Here is an 18944-nt window from a genome sequence, read left to right on the forward strand (position 1 = left end):
TGGTGCAAAAATAAATATTGATGTTTAAAAAAAAAAATGGTTAAATAATGAGTGGTAAAATTCTCTCACCAAATACAACCACCAATCTTATTTTTTATCCAAACGGGAGTATTTTAATTTTTTTATTGATTTATCCGAACTTTGAAAACCGGACAGGGACACGTCATACGCGTACAAAGAAATACGGAAATTGAAGAATCAACCACATAGGAACGCGTGTCACCTGTCAAAACATCGTCATCAACCCTCTTACCCTCTGCCTCTCTCTGCTGCTGCGCAAATATCTCCCACTGCTGGATGGATATGGATAATTGGATATACACACCATTCGTACAAATCCATACATCTCTCTCTCTCTCGCAGACTATCCATTTTGTCTCAATCTTAACCCCACCATGTCTGGAAAGGAAATCGTCCACAAGATGATGGTACCCCCTCTTCCAATTGCATCGTTTTCGCTTTTCAATTTTGATTATCAGACGACACACAAGACTTCAACCATTCCGAGGTCGTGCAGCACTGTATGTAATCATGTAATAACAAGCTCTTAATTAATTTCAGGAAAAAGTGGGAATCTCTTCCCCCCGCGGCGACGTGGGGAAGGGAAAGAGCAAGATGTCGAAACACGTCACGCATGGATTCCATTTGCTGGAAGGCAAATCCACCCACCCCATGGAGGATTACGTTTTCGCGCAGTTCAAACAGGTCAACGACAAGGAGGTCGGCCTCTTCGCAATCTTCGACGGCCACCTCAGCCGCGACATTCCAGAATATTTGAGGTCTCATCTTTTCAACAACATTCTCAACGAGGTTGTCATTTTGCTATTTAAAGTTTTATAATCCCCAATTCAATTTATTCAATTAATTTAATTTGATTTAATTTTGAATCTGCAACTTGCAGCCCGATTTCTGGACAGCTACGGAGAACGCAATCCGTCGGGCATACCGAATCACAGACACCATGATTCTCGACAAAGCTAAGGATCTCGGCAAAGGCGGCTCCACCGCCGTGACGGCGATACTGATCAATTGCCAGAAGCTCGTGGTGGCCAATGTCGGCGATTCCAGAGCCGTTATATGTAAGAACGGCGTGGCGAAACAGCTGTCGGTGGATCACGAGCCGGAGAAGGAGAGGGAGACGATTGAAAACAGGGGTGGATTTGTTACAAGGTTTCCAGGTTCGAGGATGTCGACGAATTATCGATTACTTCCATTTCGATCCAGATTATTTGAGGTTGTCTGTATATATGTTAATTAATTAATCAGGCGATGTTCCGAGAGTCGACGGGCAATTAGCGGTGGCGAGAGCATTCGGCGACAAGAGCCTGAAAGAGCATCTGAGTTCGGAACCCGACGTGGCCGTGGAGATCATCGACGATGAGACTGAGTTCATCGTCTTGGCCAGTGATGGCATCTGGAAGGTCTGCAGTTCATCGTCTTCTCCGAATGCCTTATTTATTACAGAAGTAAATTGATGGCGTTGGGATTAATTGCAGGTTATGTCGAACCAAGAGGCAGTGAACTGCATCAGGAACATCAAAGATGCTAAATCTGCAGCCAAGGCTCTGAATGAAGAAGCAGTTTCTAGAAAGAGCACAGACGACATTTCTTGTGTAGTTGTCAGATTTGGGTGACAAATAATATCTTTCGAACAGTTTCTTTTGTTACATGTATAAAATTTGGCTGTAATGAATTTACACAATCAGAATGATAATAGTTTAGGCCGTCAGATCCAAATCGAATTGAAGAACAAACCGGATCAAATGCATTCTATACAATATACATCGAAATTGAACAAACTTTTGTCTCGATTATAGGAGAATGTCCTATTCCTAAATATCGACCGCATCTAGCAACGATACAACTTCATCGATCGAGGGTCTTCTCCGAGGATCACGGTCTAAACATTTACAAGCAATACCGAGCACAATCATCAGTTGTTTGTTGTTGTCATAACAATCTTTACCTCGAAGAGTCAAATCAAATATCTCTTCCTCCGATTTCTCGAATTTCTTTTGATGCACCCACGCAACAAGGTCCCGGCAACTTTTTCCCTTACACACCTCGACAGGTCGCCTACCGGTAAGAAGCTCAAGTAGAACAACTCCAAAGCTGTATATGTCGCCCCTGAAAGTCGCCGTCAATGTCTGGCTGTATTCCGGCGGAATGTACCCCAAAGTACCGACTAAATCTGTCGTTACATGAGTGTCGTAAGGGCGGAGTAGCCGCGAGAGCCCAAAATCGGCTAAATGAGCTTCGAATTTCTCGTCCAAAAGGATGTTACTCGTTTTGATGTCTCTATGAATTATGTTCGGCTCTTTGTGCAAGTACGCCAAGCCATGAGCTGTGCCACGTGCAATTTTTAACCTAGTATCCCATGTAAGAAAAGAACTTGCATCGACTCTTTCGTGCAGCCAGTAGTCGAGACTTCCATTTTCCATGTAAGAGTAGATTAGCAGCCGGTCGTTCCCACAGCGACAATAGCCCTGAAGCGAGACGAGGTTTTTGTGCTGCGCTCTTGAGAGAGCTTCGACTTCGGCTTGAAATTCGCGTTCCATTTGTCCGCAGTCTCCAGAAAGCCTCTTGATCGCTGCTTTAGCGCCGTTAGGAAGATCAGCCATATAAACTAATCCGAAGCCTCCGCAACCAACGATGTTCGATTGGTTGAAGTTATTAGTCGACTTAAGCAAATCAAGAACTGTGAGTTCCCGACACTCGGCATTCTTGAAAAGAACCAGCTTCGGAGGCCCAAATGCATCGGTAAATCCATGGCTGATTTCCTCCTCCGAAAGTTCAGTCGGAACTTTAACATCATTTCTCGATATTTTTATTACAAGAACTGCTACGATCAAAGCCATCGCAATCCCAACGCTGAGTGTTATACTGAGAATACTTCCCTGACCAAATTTTCCATGTCGATGAGACAAAGAAGTATTATCCGAGTTTTTGTCGATACAAGATGAAATTAACTTCCCACAAAGTCCAGGATTTCCCTCAAAGCTCGAGCTCGGAAAACTAAAGAATTGTCCCCCGGTTGGAATAGGCCCCTCGAGATGATTATTCGCGACGCTAAACTTTGAGAGAAAAGTGAGGCGGTTGAACGATGAAGGGATCGATCCGTGGAGATCATTGTCCGACAAATCAAGTGTCTCGAGATTCACCATTTCCGATATCGAGCTGGGAATGGTCCCGGATATGTTATTCCGACTTAGATCCAAGACATGGAGCTGCCTCAACTGCCCAATTTCAGGCCAAATCGATCCATTTATCCGGTTGTCGTTCAAAAATATCGACGGAGGGAAACTCGAAGCTTGATTATACTGCAAGGCTGTGCCGGTCTGATTTCTCTTGACAAAAATCGGGATACCAGTCGAAGCATTAAGGCTCGAGGCGTAGCCGTTGACAGAGCTAAGGCTTCTGAGCTCCGTCACACTTTTTGGAATCCCGCCGGTTAATGAATTGTTAGATAAATCCAAATAGAATAAACCGTCCATCCGGCCTATCCAGGAAGGCATGCTGCCGTCCAGACGGTTCCACGACAAGTCGAGGACTTGCAACTTCCGGCAATTCGACAGCCAATTTGGGATCCTACCGGTCAGGCCGCAGTTTCCCAGGGCAAGAAGAAGGAGGCTTTCGAATCCAGACACATTTTCGGGAATCTCTTCACCATGGAAATTTTTCGTGAGTATAAGGGTGGTGAGGTTCCTGCAATTCTTCAACACAGATAAGGATCTCGATAAATCAGCAAGGCTATTGTTCGACAGCGAGAGAAATTTAAGAGACGACAGATTAGCATAGCTAGGTGGGATCGAACCACTTAAATTGTTTCGAGCAAGGCTCACAACTTCCAATCCTTGGCAGCGAGAGAGCGACTCTGGTAATGATCCAATAAAACGATTAGTTCCCAAATCGAGTGTACAGAGATTAGAGAGCCCCGAAAAATCAAGATCAATTCGACCAGAAAGTGAGTTGTTGCGGAGATCTAGCACCCGTAACTTAGAGCAAAGTGATAAAGTCGAGGGCAACAAACCGTCGAATGAATTCGAATATGCAATAAACAGCTCGAGATGAGTTAAATTCCCAAAAACATTAGGCAGAGAGCCTGAGAACCGGTTCCCGGATAAAACCAACACTTTGAGGTTGGAAAGGTTGCCGATTTTCTCACTGAGCTCGCCGGAAAAATTATTTACAGAAATCGACAGCAGCTCTAAAGAGGACAGCAAGTAAAGCGAATCAGGAATTTCACCAGAAAACGAATTGAAATCAAGATGAAGCTGCTGAATTAACCGGCTGCAAGCGTCGAAGCCTTGAATTCCACCGGTGAAATGATTCCGAGATAAATCAAGAACTCTGATTTTGCTGGAGAAGCTGCAGTTTCTTGTGTTGAGCTGACCATTGAAGAAATTGTTGCTCAAATTCAATGCGAAAAGATTTGGGAATATCCCGAAATCATTTAAACTTCCATTGAATGAGTTTCCGGATAGATTGAGCGACTGAATTGATTCCAAACCAGCAATAGATCCGAATGCTGTTCCGACAAGAACATTATGGCTGAAATCAAGGACTTCCAGCTGCTTCAGATTGGAGAATTTCGAAGGTATTTCGCCTTCGAGAGAATTGTACGAAAGATCGAGCGATTTCAGGTTATCCAAATTGGAAATGGATGCTGAAACCACTCCTTTCAAGCCTTTGCCTGATAAACTCAGCTCGATCACTCTGCCCAATCCTGATTTGTCGACTCCATTTCCGCAGACAACTCCTTCCCATCCACAGCAATTCGATTCATTCAGCCATTGGAATTTTACAGAACCGTTGGTTAACTGCCCTGCAAAATCCTTAAGGGCTGACAAATCATTTGGATGACAAGTCTGCGAGGCAGCTACAAGACTAACGAAAATGAAAGCCAAGAATCCAGAATTCAGGAGATTCATCAGTGGGAAGTCACTGGCAATCATTAATCCTCGTTTCAGAAGAAAATTATGGTGGGATTGACCGATTGAGCTTTTCTGCAATACCTTTCGAAATCGAAGAATACTCCCAAATTGCTTCCACCACAGAGTTCGAAAATCAAACCCTACCAGAGAAAAGCAAGCTTTGGGCAGGAAATCAAAAGATTTTAAATATCCACCTGCAGAAAAACCACCCCCAAATTCTCAGTTCCAAACCCGAAATCGAATTCGATGGATATGTATTCAATACCTAAATAGAACAATTTATTCAGTGCAATCCCTAATCAGAACAAGAAAGTTCATATAAAAATCAAAATAACCACCACAGGTCCACAGCAAACAACAAAGAGAGGTTATTAGGGTTTCGAATCCCGAACTTACATGAAGAAAATCAATTCACACAAAAATATGTAATAGAAAAAGGGGCACAACAGAAGCAATTTTGTCAAGGCCATATCGCTTGTAGAGGAAGCAAACCACAGTCCCACAACAGAAATGAATGATCAAACACTTAGCAAAAGTTGGCCCTTTTTTCCTGCAAGTGGGCTTCGACGACTACAGCCACTGGAAATAAAAACAGAGAATCTTGAAATTTGAAGATACGGATGGCTGAAGAAAATGGTGAAAGATAAATAAAGAGCAGAGAAGACTTACTCGAACACAGTAATGCTTGCTTTCGAATTAAAGAAACTTGGAGGAAAGCAAGTTAACCAAAGATTCTTCTTTATTGCGCAGGAAAATTAAAGAGGATAAAATTTCCCCAACTCTCCCTCGTCCCGACGACTTTGGCTACCTGTTTTTTCCTTGTTGGGGGCTCTTAAAAATTGGTGATGGTGATGGTGGGACTTATTATTTCAAATGATGACACAACCAGGGCTGACTTTATTTCAAATGAGGATTAATTAATTATTACTTAGTGGACTAGAAGTAAAAATTAAATTGTAATTTTGGCGTGCCATTAATGTGTTCTCATTGCAATTTTCCCATCTTTCTTGTCCTATTTGTTGGTAAAAGAAAGAATTAAATTGAAAATTATTTAAAAAAAAGTATTCGAAATATAAAAAATATATATATATATATATAATGCATGCAATGATGTAGATAAATCAATTTAAAAGGACCATATATTACCGGTGGAAAAATAGAGAATGAATCGTTACATGAAAACAATGAATTAAATAAGAGATGGTTTGATTGAGGTGAGAATATATAAAAATATATATTGTCCTATTTAATTAGTGAATTTTTACTTTGATATGTTATTTGAATAATAATTTATATACTTTATCTGTCCAGTAGAAATATTACTATTTTAAGTAAATTTTTTAATATTAATATTATATTGGATTGTAGTGAAAAATAACAAAAATACGTCAATAGTATTTGTAATAGAAAAGTAATTGCATTTGTGTAATATAATGTAAGTTGGAATGCTATTTATTATGTTAGATCGGAAAGGTTATTTATTATGTTAGCTATATAGTACCATTACTAAATTAACATTATTTTAAGACAGAAAGAATATAATTTTTATGAGATCGGAATATATATATTTAATAAAAATCATAAAAGTTAAAAATAAATAAACACATAAATTTTTAATTTTTATTTCACTTTATTTCTCAGCACATTAAAGACAAATCAAAATAAAAAATAAAAAAAATTAAGAAATTATTCATCTCTCAAAATTTTAATTTTCTGAATCAAACAAACTACTTTTATATCTCTTATTCTAATATTATTTCCCTTTGGAATCAATTCATCTGATTTCCTATTTTCATCCATTTGAAATCAATTTATATGTTTTCTTAAGTAGTTATAGTCCATACATGTATTAAAATAAGCACGGGATCTCGTAATGATTTGACGGGATCAATACGATCAGCATTAGATTCGTGTCTAGTGACGAAAATAGCATTTAAATTTTGTATGACAAAATATTATAATTTATTTAATATTAACTAATAAATTTAAATAAAAAATAATGACATAATTATATATGAATTTGGATAGTTTTTTAGAACAAATTGTATATAAATACATAAAAATTTATATTTTTAACACCAAAAAAATCATAAAAATTTGAGTTTTGAAAGTCAATAGTTTCATCCCTGTCCGTGCCCATTAAAATACAAACTCTTATATGTTACAGCAATACAATTAATAAAATTTAAGTGCATTATAAAACATTTTAAAGATAAAATTGTATATTCATCTTTTTATTACATTATATAGATATATAAAATGCTAACAATATTATAAAATATGTGTAATAAATAAACATAGAACTATTGTTGAAAAATATTAAATAAATAATTAATAAAGGATGGGAGCGTAGATTGAGGTCAATGTTTTAGGGCGTAGCCGGTGCCCCTATGGTCCTAATAATAATAATAATAATAATATTACACCCTAAACTCTCATTTTCTTTTTTGGGGTGTCATAAAAATATATTCTTATTTTTTTTAAGTAAAAAATCATTCTATTTTTATACTGTTTTCTATTACAAAAAAAAAAATTAACAATTATTATTTATTTTTATTAAAATTCGTGTCCGATCAAATGAGCACACGTTTGGATAACGGATGGAGTAATAATATTGACAAAAATGAGGACTCGGCTTCACCTAATTCATAGAAAACAGGAGGCGGTCTATATCATATCATTTGCTTGTAAATTGTAAGGATAAATCATAAAGAATGAAACATGCATACAACAATACACATGATTTAATATAAATATATAACATATATTTTATCTAAATTTTATGATATACTAATTTATTTTTATATCAACATAAAGGATGGATTTAATGTTCATAAGAGGAAACAACATTATATTAATTTTGAAATGCTGTGTTCTTTAGTTAAATATGTTGAATTCATGTGCAAGATACAATGTTAGCTTCAAAGTAATAAAAGGGTGTGCTATCTACATAAAATATGACCAAATTCGGTTATAAATAAATAAGAAGTTCAGTATTTAATATACTTTTATTTTTATTTTTTAGTTTTGGGATGAGTTATTTTAGTTTCTACACAATTTTCTTACAATTTGGATTTTATTCTAGTAAAACATTATTTTTATTTTTTTTTCCAAAATATCATATGAAAAGTCTAAATTTCAAAATCCAACTCAGACCGAAAAGAGGTTGCCAGACTATTTTGGGTAAATTTTCGATTTAACCTAATAGCCTTCAAACTAAACCCAACAAGACAAGTCACACTAACCTGACCACGTGTGATTAGGGCTGACAAAGGAATCAGGTTTGAACTTGATCTAGTTAATTAAACGGGTTGATATTTGTAACATTAACTTAGACATTTTATTAATCGGATCAACCTGAATCCTACCTGTATAATCTGTTTAAATCTGAAATTTGTAAATTTTAATTTAAAATTGTAATTTCTACTAACAAAAATTTCAAATGCATAAAATATTTACATATTAAAGCAAAAACTACTTATTCATATCATTAAAACCGATATTAAAGAGTCGAATTAACAAACACTATATAATAGTACACAACACAATCATTTGTTTAATCCTAATTTTATAGAATTTTAGATTAAATTTTATTTTATTTTTATAAATTGTCCATGAATATTTGAATTGAATTGGTAAAATTTTAAAATACATTTAAATTTAAAATAATATTAATTAAACAGTTTAGACGAATTATTTTCGAGTTGAAAATTTGAACTTAAACCTAACTCATTTAATTAAACAAGTTAAACAGGTTTGACTCAATTATTAATTGAGTCAAAAATTTCAACTCAAACTCAATTATTTTGGGTCAGATTCAGATTGAATTATCAGAGTGGATCAACTTTTATATTTATGTATATATATATATGATAGTATAATTAAATTTCAATTATTATGTGTAAGTCGACTTACATCAATCTCCTTTGAATTTTGGCACCCAAATATACCAACTACATCTAAACCTAACATGCATCTACATATGATCTATCGAATCTAAATAACAATAATTGTTCTCCACAAATATTTGTCTCTTCTAAATTTGGAAACCAAATGTCAATAAATTTGATTTAACTTCCAACCTACGAAGAGACAAACATGTCTTGCATTGCAACCCATCTTAACACGTGTCCAATCAAATAATGCATTAACTTATAACGTGCATCGGTTATTTATTTAGTATTTTAGTTTGAAATAATTTTTTGATGTAAAGTATGTAAAAAAAATTAAGTTGATAATATAAAAAAAAAATAACATTTCATCCGTCCACCTCTAAGTATTACATTTACATTTTGCGTTATTGTACTTAACATTAAAAATATCCTTATAATTGTATAATTATACTTAATTTATACTACGTTTTAATATAATAATTAATATTCAAATATCAACACGCAAAAAATAAATGAAAAACAAATGAAGTATTTTATTTTAATTTATTATTTTTTATGAAATAATACAATATATATTATTCATATTGGATACATATGTGTATATATTTTATTTTTTATTAATTTTTATTGGGGATTATATCAACACAAAATTGATGGTGAACAAACTCTGTGTTTGGTTACATATTGTTGGATTTTGATTGATACTACACTCCCAATTTTTTCTTCAAATATAGTAGTATGTTTGTTTTTATTTGTGATTTGAAATTGTATGTCAATTTGATTTTTTTGTTGAAATAGTATTTTTCATATATTATTTTGTAAGAAATATCTATATTTTTTAAATGTTTAAACACATATTTTTAATTTCTTTTTAATTATATATAAATTAAATCATAAATCAATTATTAATTAAATAAATTACTTTCAATCCAACTTTCAAACTAAAACTCAACCAATAACAAAATACATTTTCATAATACTTTCACCATATTTCTCAATAATAACAATATAAACTTTTGGTGTATTTATTCATGGAATTTTGGTTTTGAGTTTTGATTTTAAACAGTAAAATTTTAAATTAAAATTGTTATTTATGTGATATAAATATATATTGATTGATATTTTGAATCTAAAATTAAATTTTAATGCAATATAATAATTAAAAAATATATATATGTGTGCTTGATTTGATGGTTTTTCAAATAAGAATTTAGAATAGTAAAATCAAAAATAAAATTTTACAGGTAAACACACCCTATATTTTATTTATTTTTTATATAAAATTATATATTATTAGTATAAAAACATACATAGATTAAATCCTTTTATCCAAAAAATATTATTAGTATAAAGCATACATAGATTAAATCCTTTTATCCAAAAAATATTATTAGTATAAAGCATATATAGATTAAATCCTTTTATCCAAAAAAATAGGACAAATAATGATATAGTTATTAAATAAAACATATGATATTTATGCAATTTTAATAAGATATGTAGTATAATTTATCCTTATACATATGTGCTCCTCCATACGTAATAATAAAATATATTTATTAAGTTCGTCCAGTGTAACTTGTTTTAATAAACTTAATTTGCAGACTATTAAATTAGATCGGAAGTTTACCCAGAGTGTACCCAGGGAGTATGAATTTTCACATTGTTGATTATCTATATATCTTTATATTTGATCTAATATACATTGGAACTGTAGCAATTATAGGGTCTCATGTTATAAATATATATATATTTTTTACATTTTAGCTGAAAAAATATATTATTTTCGTTAGACTCTAAGGTCTCATTTACATTTTGCGTCATCGTACTTAACATTAAAAATATTCTTTTATTTGTATAATTTTTACACAAATGTCATTACAATGTATTATAAGATACTAATAGAATTATTTTTGTCATTTTCACTTAATTTATACTACGTTTTCATATAATAATTAATATTCGAATATCAAAACGTAAAAAGTAAATGGAACGTTTAGAGCCAGACAGAGATAGTATTTTATATTGATATATCCTAATTATATTTAAGATCCATTATTGTCGTCGATACAAGAGACTATGCTAGTTCTCAATCGTTCAAATGACACATTCTAAAGGATTAAAGACCGTACTTAACCGTATTTTGGCAGATCTAATTTACAAATTATTAAATTTGATTGAGTTTACTCGAAGCACATGATAAATAGCGATTGCAGATTTTCGCATTATAATATATATATATATATCAAACAAAGTAAATACGCTATTATTAATAATAGTAGTAATTACAATAAATATAAATTATCTATGAAATTGTGAATTGGGAGCAACATCATTATGCATATAATGGAAAAATAAGTCAAATAAATGGTGGGAGACAATGACCATATGATTTCATCAATAATATTTCAGAGTAGGAGTCAAACTCCACGGATAATATTTTATTGGGTAATAATAATAATAATAACAATAATAATAAGTGGAGACAATAATCATATGGACAAATATTTATGGGCATAATTATGCTTTCAGCCTTTTGCACTTTGACAAGTTGAATACAAATTTAATATAATCCCAAACTCTACACAAATTAAAAGTGACCTAATTAAATTACTTGCCCATTAATCCAATTTCATCCACATATTAAACCCACAAACAATATTAAATATTTAACTAAAATTAAAATATAATAACCTCTATATTGTTCAATGACGCCACTATTTAGGTTGTAGTATTATGCGTGGACTAATGTCCGTTTGGATTGGCTTCTAGCAGGAGCTTTTGACTTCTGCTTCTAAAAAAAAATAGTTTGCAGTTGTTTACATTGGCTTCTATTCAAAAGTAGAAGCATGTTTTGAAGTTGAAAAGTGTTTTTTTCAGAAGCACACTGGGGTAGCTTCTGCTATAAGCATAAGCACTTTTCAGTTAAAATTATTATTTTATCCTTAATAATAATAATAATAATAATAATATAAAAATAAATAACTTATATATTACTCCCTCCGTCCCAAATACCATGTCCACGTTGCCGTTTATGTCCGTCCCACGTACCATGTCACTTTCCTTTTTCGGAAAATGATTACACACTTTAATCTCATTTTAAATTTTTTAATTTTATTTTTCTTTTAATTTTAATTAAACTAATTAGTTATCTTAATCTTAATTTGTAATTATTTATATTATAGGATAATTATTTTCAAAAATACATTCTTAATTATCTACTAATTACACCCCTCCTAAAATACCGTGTCTACAGTGTAGCAGACACGGTATCTGGCACGGAGGGAGTATATTTTAATACAAATAAAAAAATATAATTAATTTATTATTTTTAATTTATGTACTATATTTGGATTAAAATTTAAAATTTAAATACCGAATGTAAATAGGAGTATATAAATTTTGTAATTATACTTAAATTACTAAATATAATTTATAAAATTTTTAAATAAATTATAAAATACAAATTATATAATATTATACTGTAATTTTATGTTTAATTGATATATTATCCTTAAATTAAAATTTTTAAATACAAATAATCAAAATTTAAAAGTATATTTTTTATACTTTAATTTAACATCTTTAAATATAATTTATAAAATTTAAATTAAATTATAAAAGTGTTATATAAAAATACTAATATTATATTAACCGCATGTCATTTTAAGTAATTTTAACAGTTTAAAAAGCACTTTTAACTGTACAACGTCCAAACAGTTTTTTACGAAAAGCTGCTTTTATAATGATTTATCCAAATACAAAATTGAACTTTTTCTGCTTTTGGCTTCTGGTTCTGCTTCTACTTTTGACTTCTGCTTTTTTTTTAAGCCAATCCAAACGGCCAGTGTACTATTGTCATGAAATTTTATGTGAAATAATGGGTTATTAAATGTAATATATTGGGTATATAAAAGGAAGTATATTTAGAATGATAATTAAATTTCATATGTAAATTATTATATATATTATATAACTATCCAAACTACCATATATATATATATATATACTAAATATATCTTAAATATATTTGACTGAAAGTAAAAATACAAATTCACAACAGAAATTATGAAAATTGACGTAATTATATCGAATTGTTTAATTATTTGAGATGATTTTATTTTTATTTTAAAATGAATTAAACTTATTATTGTTGATATTTATATAATTTATTAATTTCTTATACAAATATAGGCCCTCTTTTGAATGGGCCTGGATTGCACTTCCCCAAGGCAGCCTTTATTGAATGTGCTCCTTCCAGAAAATATTTTTATTACAAAACGCTCTTTAAATAAAAAAGTTCAATTTACATGGCAAGCTGCTATCATGCATACTAGTAATTAACAACATATAATACATAGAAGACCAATGGTGTGCTTCTTTTAGCACTAAATTTCCATATTTTATTATTTCAATTTTATGTTTTTCAAAAAAAAAAAAAATTCTCACAAAAATATTCTATTACATTATTTTAATATAAAAATTTTCAAATCAAATAAAAATAAATACAAATTTATTATTTGGATATAATCTTTCTGACTTGCATAATTAACTATATATTTATTTATGTTTGCATTGTAGTATCTTATTTGTACTACAATCTATATAGTTTGTACTATTAATAGTTTTAAAATATAAATTAATGTATGATGATGTATAATATTATTTATTTTATATTTAATTAAATTGATTTATATTTATTAAATATATTTTACATTAATATTTTTATTAAATATAAAAATATGTCAAATAAAATAAGATGATTTAAAATAAAAAAAAAATCATTTTTTAAACAATTGATGGAGTAAAAAAATTAGCTACATCTGTCCCTCTGTAAAATTTCATTTACTTTTTATCTGTTCATTTTTAAATGTTAATATCAAAATCTAGTATAAATTAAAAATAAAATTACAAAAATACTTTCATTTGTATCTTGTAATAGTATTAAAAGGACATTTATAAAAAATTATATATAAAAATATTTTTAATATAAGTACAATATTTACAATATAATGATGAAAGGTAAATATGATGTTTAAAGCGGACGGATAAAATATTTCTTTCATTTTAATTGAAAGTATTCTATTTATTTTATATTTTAAATAAAAATAATTATATATTAATATTAAAATATTTTTTAATTATATTCAAATTACAAATATATTATTACTTATTCTAGATTGTACCTCTTGTTACGATCACGTTCAAATCCATTCTAAACATAACTACGTTGATATTCGATTTCACCACGATTATCCAAAAAATAAATAAATAAATAATCCATCCAAAAAATAAATAAATAAATAATCCATCCAAAAAATAAATAAATAAATAATCCAAAATAGACAAAAGAGGAAACTAATTATAGTGCAGAAGTATAGGTATGAAGGGTAAGCTCTGCAAATATTGACTGGCTAAAACACAAATTGACTGGCCGCTATGATCGTTCAACCAAGACAAGAGAAAAGAGAAAGAGTTGCCAAACAGTAACTCCACGCGCAGCCTTCATTTCCTTTCATGGCGCATCAACTCAATTTAAAATCGCGGCCAGTGGGTAGTTGGGACTTCCCCCAATCGCCTTCGATTCACTCCTCTACTTGTCTTGTCGCCTACCGCCATTGCCGTCCCTTTCCTCACCTTTATGTATCGCTAATTCCTACTGACAATAAAAGAGAGGTTTGAATTGTGCACAAGTCCGTGAAGATGGCCGGCGAGTTTGACGAGGCGGACCGGCCGCTTCTGGACCGGCCGCCGTCGTCGGAGCGGCGGTGGTGCAGAAAATTGATCGATTTGGACGAAGCCAAGGATCAGATGCTCTTCGCTCTCCCCATGATACTCACCAATGTCTCCTTCTACCTCATCCCTCTCGTCTCCGTCATGTTCGCCGGCCACCTCGGCCACCTCCAGCTCGCCGGCGCTAATCTCGCCAATTCCTGGGCCTCCGTCTCCGGCTACGCTTTCTTGGTAACCATACTTTAATTAATCACTGATCTGTGTTAAACGATAACACGAGAATTTTATACGCGGAAAACCGTCCACGATTCGAATTCAGGAAACTCTGTCACCTGATTGCCAATTGTGGTTTTTTGATTTGATTGAAATGATTCCAACGATGCTCCATTTCCAAAAAAACTTGTCCTCTCCGTATTTAGGGTTTTTATATTGCACACAAGATGTTCGACGAAATAATTCATAATTGTTCAACGCAGATGGGGTTAAGCGGCTCGCTGGAGACGCTATGCGGACAAGGATACGGCGCGAAATTGTACAGGCTGTTAGGGTTGTACTTACAGGCGGCGTGCATCATTACGACCTTCGTCGCAGCTCTCTTATCCCTCCTATGGTGGTTTTCCGATGCTGTTCTAATTCTTCTCGGCCAAGACCCAGAAATTGCAAAGGCCGCCGGGCTGTACTTGAAGTATCTGATTCCAAGCCTGTTTGCTTACGGATTTTTGCAGAATATTTTGAGGTTTCTTCAGACACAATCTGTTGTTATGCCTTTGGTGGTCTGTTCGTTGGTTCCTCTCGTCCTCCACTTCGGGATCGGCTACGGTTTGGTGCACTGGTCCGGGCTTGGGTACACCGGAGCTCCATTGGCAGCTTCGATTTCGCTGTGGATCTCTGTGTTGATGTTGGGATCGTACGTTGTTAAGGCGGAGAAGTTTAAGCTTACCTGGGATGGGTTGTCTTTGGAGTCGCTTAAATATGTTTATTTGACTTTCAAGATTGCGCTGCCGTCAGCAGCCATGGTTTGGTAAGCTTCGTTGATTATAGTTTTTTTGAGAAAAAAAATATATATATATATATCTTTATGATTAATTTGCCTCTGCTGGAAGTGAATTTTGTGTTTTTATGTTGTTTGATCAGCCTGGAGTACTGGGCGTTCGAGATTCTTGTCTTGCTTGCTGGATTGATGCCGAATTCGGAAATCACTACCTCCTTAATCGCGATGTGGTAGGAAAAAATGATTAATTTTTTATTTAAAACATCATATTAAATGCATATTAATGTTTACGTCTGCAGCGTCAATACTGAAGCCATTTGCTACATGGTTGCATACGGCCTCAGCGCAGCGGCTAGGTAATTTTTAAATGGTTATAATGTTATGTCATGTGTTATCAGTACTGTGCTAAATTATAGATATTATTTAGTACGAGGGTGTCGAACGAATTGGGAGCCGGGCATCCGGGAAGGGCGAGGAGTGCGATGATGGTTAGTCTTAAACTGACGGTAATTCTCGCGGTATTGGTGGTGTCGGCATTGGGGTTGGGACATGATCTGTGGGCAAGCGCTTTCAGCGACAGCGCGGTGATCGCGGAAGCGTTTGCGCCGATGACGCCGCTGCTTGTTGCATCGATACTTTGCGATTTCGTTCAAGGGATTCTGTCGGGTGTGTCGAGAGGCTGCGGGTTCCAACATTTGGTAGTCTTCATCAACTTGGGGACTTTCTATTTGATCGGAATGCCCATCGCGATTCTGCTGGGATTCAAGTTTAATCTCTATGCCAAGGTAATAAAGGATAATATTGTCATCTCTACAGCATATGTTCATCTCTTAATGAACAAATGTGGTTTGTTTTCTTTGTACAGGGGCTGTGGATTGGATTGATCTGCGGCCTGTCGGTGCAGATGATGAGTCTATTGCTTCTTACGAAATTAACAAATTGGACGCGAATAGAACTTGCGAGGGATTCGTCGCCCAAGCTTGTCGGAGAAATTGTCTGATTATATGATACTCCAACAAATATAGTCTTAGTTGGATTCGGCACGATGTTGATATTATATTATAGATAAAAAGACTTTTTTGTTATAAAAACAGTGGTAATTGTGTAATAAAAATGTAAAGTAAAATTAATTTACGATGATATGGTTATTTATAGAAATAAAATTATTATTTTGAGTTAAAAAAAATAAATAAATAAGGGCTTGTTTGGTTGGACTTTTGTTTGAAGATTTTTTTTTTTATTGTTTATTAATTTTATGTTAAAATGTTTACTTATTTTTATAATATATTAAAAAAATTAATTTTATATTAAAAATATTATATCAATTTTTATTTATATAATATCAAATAATTATATAAATTTAAATTAAATCAAACAAAAATACCTTACATGGTGGTGGTCTATGTCATACACTAACAAAAAATTTAAATAATAAATTTTTAGGTCAGAATTTCTTTTCTGGTCAATTTTGCATTGCCATTTATTTTTTTTATAATATATTACAATTCTGCTCATATTTTATATAGGTCATTATTAGGCAGGACCTTGTCAGTTTTATCTTTGAATTAATTGATTAATTGGACAATCATTCTAATCTAGTTTAGTGCTATATTATTTCTTTATTGTAACTGATTTTTACTTATTATTTTAATTTAAGATATTTCATAGTTGTTAGGAATTTTTCATTACTTCGAATTGCATATTTTCACTTTTGCCTGTATAATTCAAAGATTTAATTTTTTTTTTTTAGTAATGATGGACCTACCACCAATTATAAATATCTCTATTTTTACATTTAATTTTATCCCTACTTGTCTTTATACAATTGAATACTACTTCATCCGTCCCAGATATCATGTCCACGTTGCCGTTTCTATCCGTCCCACGTACCATGTCATTTTTTTTTTTGGAAAATGATTACACACTTTAATCTTATTTTAAATTTTTAATTTTTTTTAATTTTAATTAAACTAATTAGTTATCTTAATTTTAATTTATAATTATTTATATTATAGGATAATTATTTTCACTAATACATTCTTAATTATCTATTAATTACACCCCTCCTAAAATACCGTATCTACAGTGTAACAGACACGGTATCTACGACGGAGGGAGTATAAATTATGATTAAAATACTGATATTTTAAATCTGCATGGCAAAAACAAATATACAATTGTAAAACAAATGTAAAAAATTTCCTAAATTAATGTATAGAGTTTGTTCAATTTGTGTTTTTTTTAACATAATTCTACGCTTTGATTACTCTATCAATGAGTACATATTATATAATTGTATATAACATAATATATTTTGATTTGACCACAAAATAAATTATACAAACCAATACAATATATAACTAGCACAACATGTAATTTTAATGCAATATATTGCATAATTATATAATACATATTATATAATTTTATATAGTACAATATTTAAGCAATATGAGCAGATTAGAAAATATATCACAATATATAACTAGCACAAGACATAATTTTATATAACACATTAAATGTTATCGGTCTTAGGAATGATAATTGTTTTATATTAATGTGCTAACTCGATCAAATTAATTATAACTGCGGCTTAATTTTTTATAAATATTATCAAAAATATAATATATACACATTAAAATAATATATACTCCATCCGTCCCAATACAATAGTCTTATTTATTATTTTTTTTCCGTCTCAAAATAATAGTCTCATTTCCATAAATAATCATATCACTATAAAACTATTATTACTTTTTCATTATTACTACACAATTGCAACTACTCTTTACACTAATACACTCACAATGGCAAAAAAGTCTTTTATCCGTATTTTTTACCCACTATCAATATACTATCAATATTTCTTAAATCTCGGGTCAAACACAACCCAGACTATAATTCTGAAACGAAAGGAATATTATGTATACTTTATCTATTCATAAAAAAAAAAAATTAAAAACATAATATATAGAAGTCCGACAAGGCAAGTCATACAATAACTCGTGACCTCATGGTTATAAGTGACCCCAACCACCAGATTATTCCTTAATCAACAACTATTTTAAAACAATAAAAAGTACACAAATATTTTGATGATTCCTTCTACATTATTTTTTGGAAATAACAATATATTATGTAAGCTATTAAAGTTAAATAGTACAGAGAGTGAGTATATATTTATAATTTTATTTCAAAATAATATGGTACAATAAAATAAGTCATAAATTAAATTATTATTAGGTTAAAATATAAAAAATATATATTGCTAATTCAATTAATGCATCAACAATCAATATATATTGAAAAATTTTGATTTGTTCTGTTTTGTTTATTAATATATATTAATATTCAATGCTCAAAATTATATTAATATATATTTTTTTAATCAAAATA

At 31.5% G+C, this 18944-nt stretch overlaps 3 protein-coding genes across 5 annotated transcripts; 2 read left to right on the forward strand and 1 right to left on the reverse strand.

The window, feature by feature from the left end:
- The first annotated feature begins 265 nt into the window (after positions 1-265).
- On the forward strand, positions 266-1729 carry LOC127247511 (probable protein phosphatase 2C 39). The gene is made up of 5 exons (XM_051269370.1): positions 266-428; positions 562-810; positions 902-1178; positions 1267-1421; positions 1497-1729. Exons 1-5 carry the CDS (start codon positions 396-398, stop codon positions 1632-1634), a joined length of 852 nt encoding a protein of 283 aa, XP_051125327.1. The 5' UTR covers positions 266-395; the 3' UTR covers positions 1635-1729.
- Positions 1730-1742: 13 nt separating this feature from the next.
- Positions 1743-5759, reverse strand: LOC127247510 (phytosulfokine receptor 2-like). Of its 3 annotated transcripts, XM_051269367.1 has the most exons (3): positions 5604-5759; positions 5331-5513; positions 1743-5128 (listed from the first exon to the last, which is right to left on the reverse strand). In XM_051269367.1, the coding sequence occupies exon 3, from the start codon at positions 4953-4955 to the stop codon at positions 1833-1835; it is 3123 nt and encodes a 1040-aa protein (XP_051125324.1). In that variant the 5' UTR covers positions 4956-5128; positions 5331-5513; positions 5604-5759; the 3' UTR covers positions 1743-1832. The 3 variants fall into 3 exon arrangements, with proteins under 3 accessions (XP_051125324.1, XP_051125325.1, XP_051125326.1); XM_051269368.1 differs by lacking the exon at positions 5331-5513; XM_051269369.1 differs by lacking the exon at positions 5331-5513 and having other exon boundaries at positions 1743-5199.
- Positions 5760-14282: 8523 nt separating this feature from the next.
- Positions 14283-16769, forward strand: LOC127247219 (protein DETOXIFICATION 19-like). The gene is made up of 6 exons (XM_051268975.1): positions 14283-14791; positions 15037-15581; positions 15695-15781; positions 15851-15907; positions 15979-16336; positions 16417-16769. The coding sequence occupies exons 1-6, from the start codon at positions 14531-14533 to the stop codon at positions 16549-16551; spliced, it is 1443 nt and encodes a 480-aa protein (XP_051124932.1). The 5' UTR covers positions 14283-14530; the 3' UTR covers positions 16552-16769.
- The last annotated feature ends 2175 nt before the right edge of the window (positions 16770-18944 follow it).

The sequence above is a fragment of the Andrographis paniculata genome, unplaced genomic scaffold (genome assembly GCF_009805555.1).
Source record: "Andrographis paniculata isolate CXL003 unplaced genomic scaffold, ASM980555v1 Contig32END, whole genome shotgun sequence".
In the NCBI taxonomy this organism is placed as follows: domain Eukaryota; kingdom Viridiplantae; phylum Streptophyta; class Magnoliopsida; order Lamiales; family Acanthaceae; genus Andrographis; species Andrographis paniculata.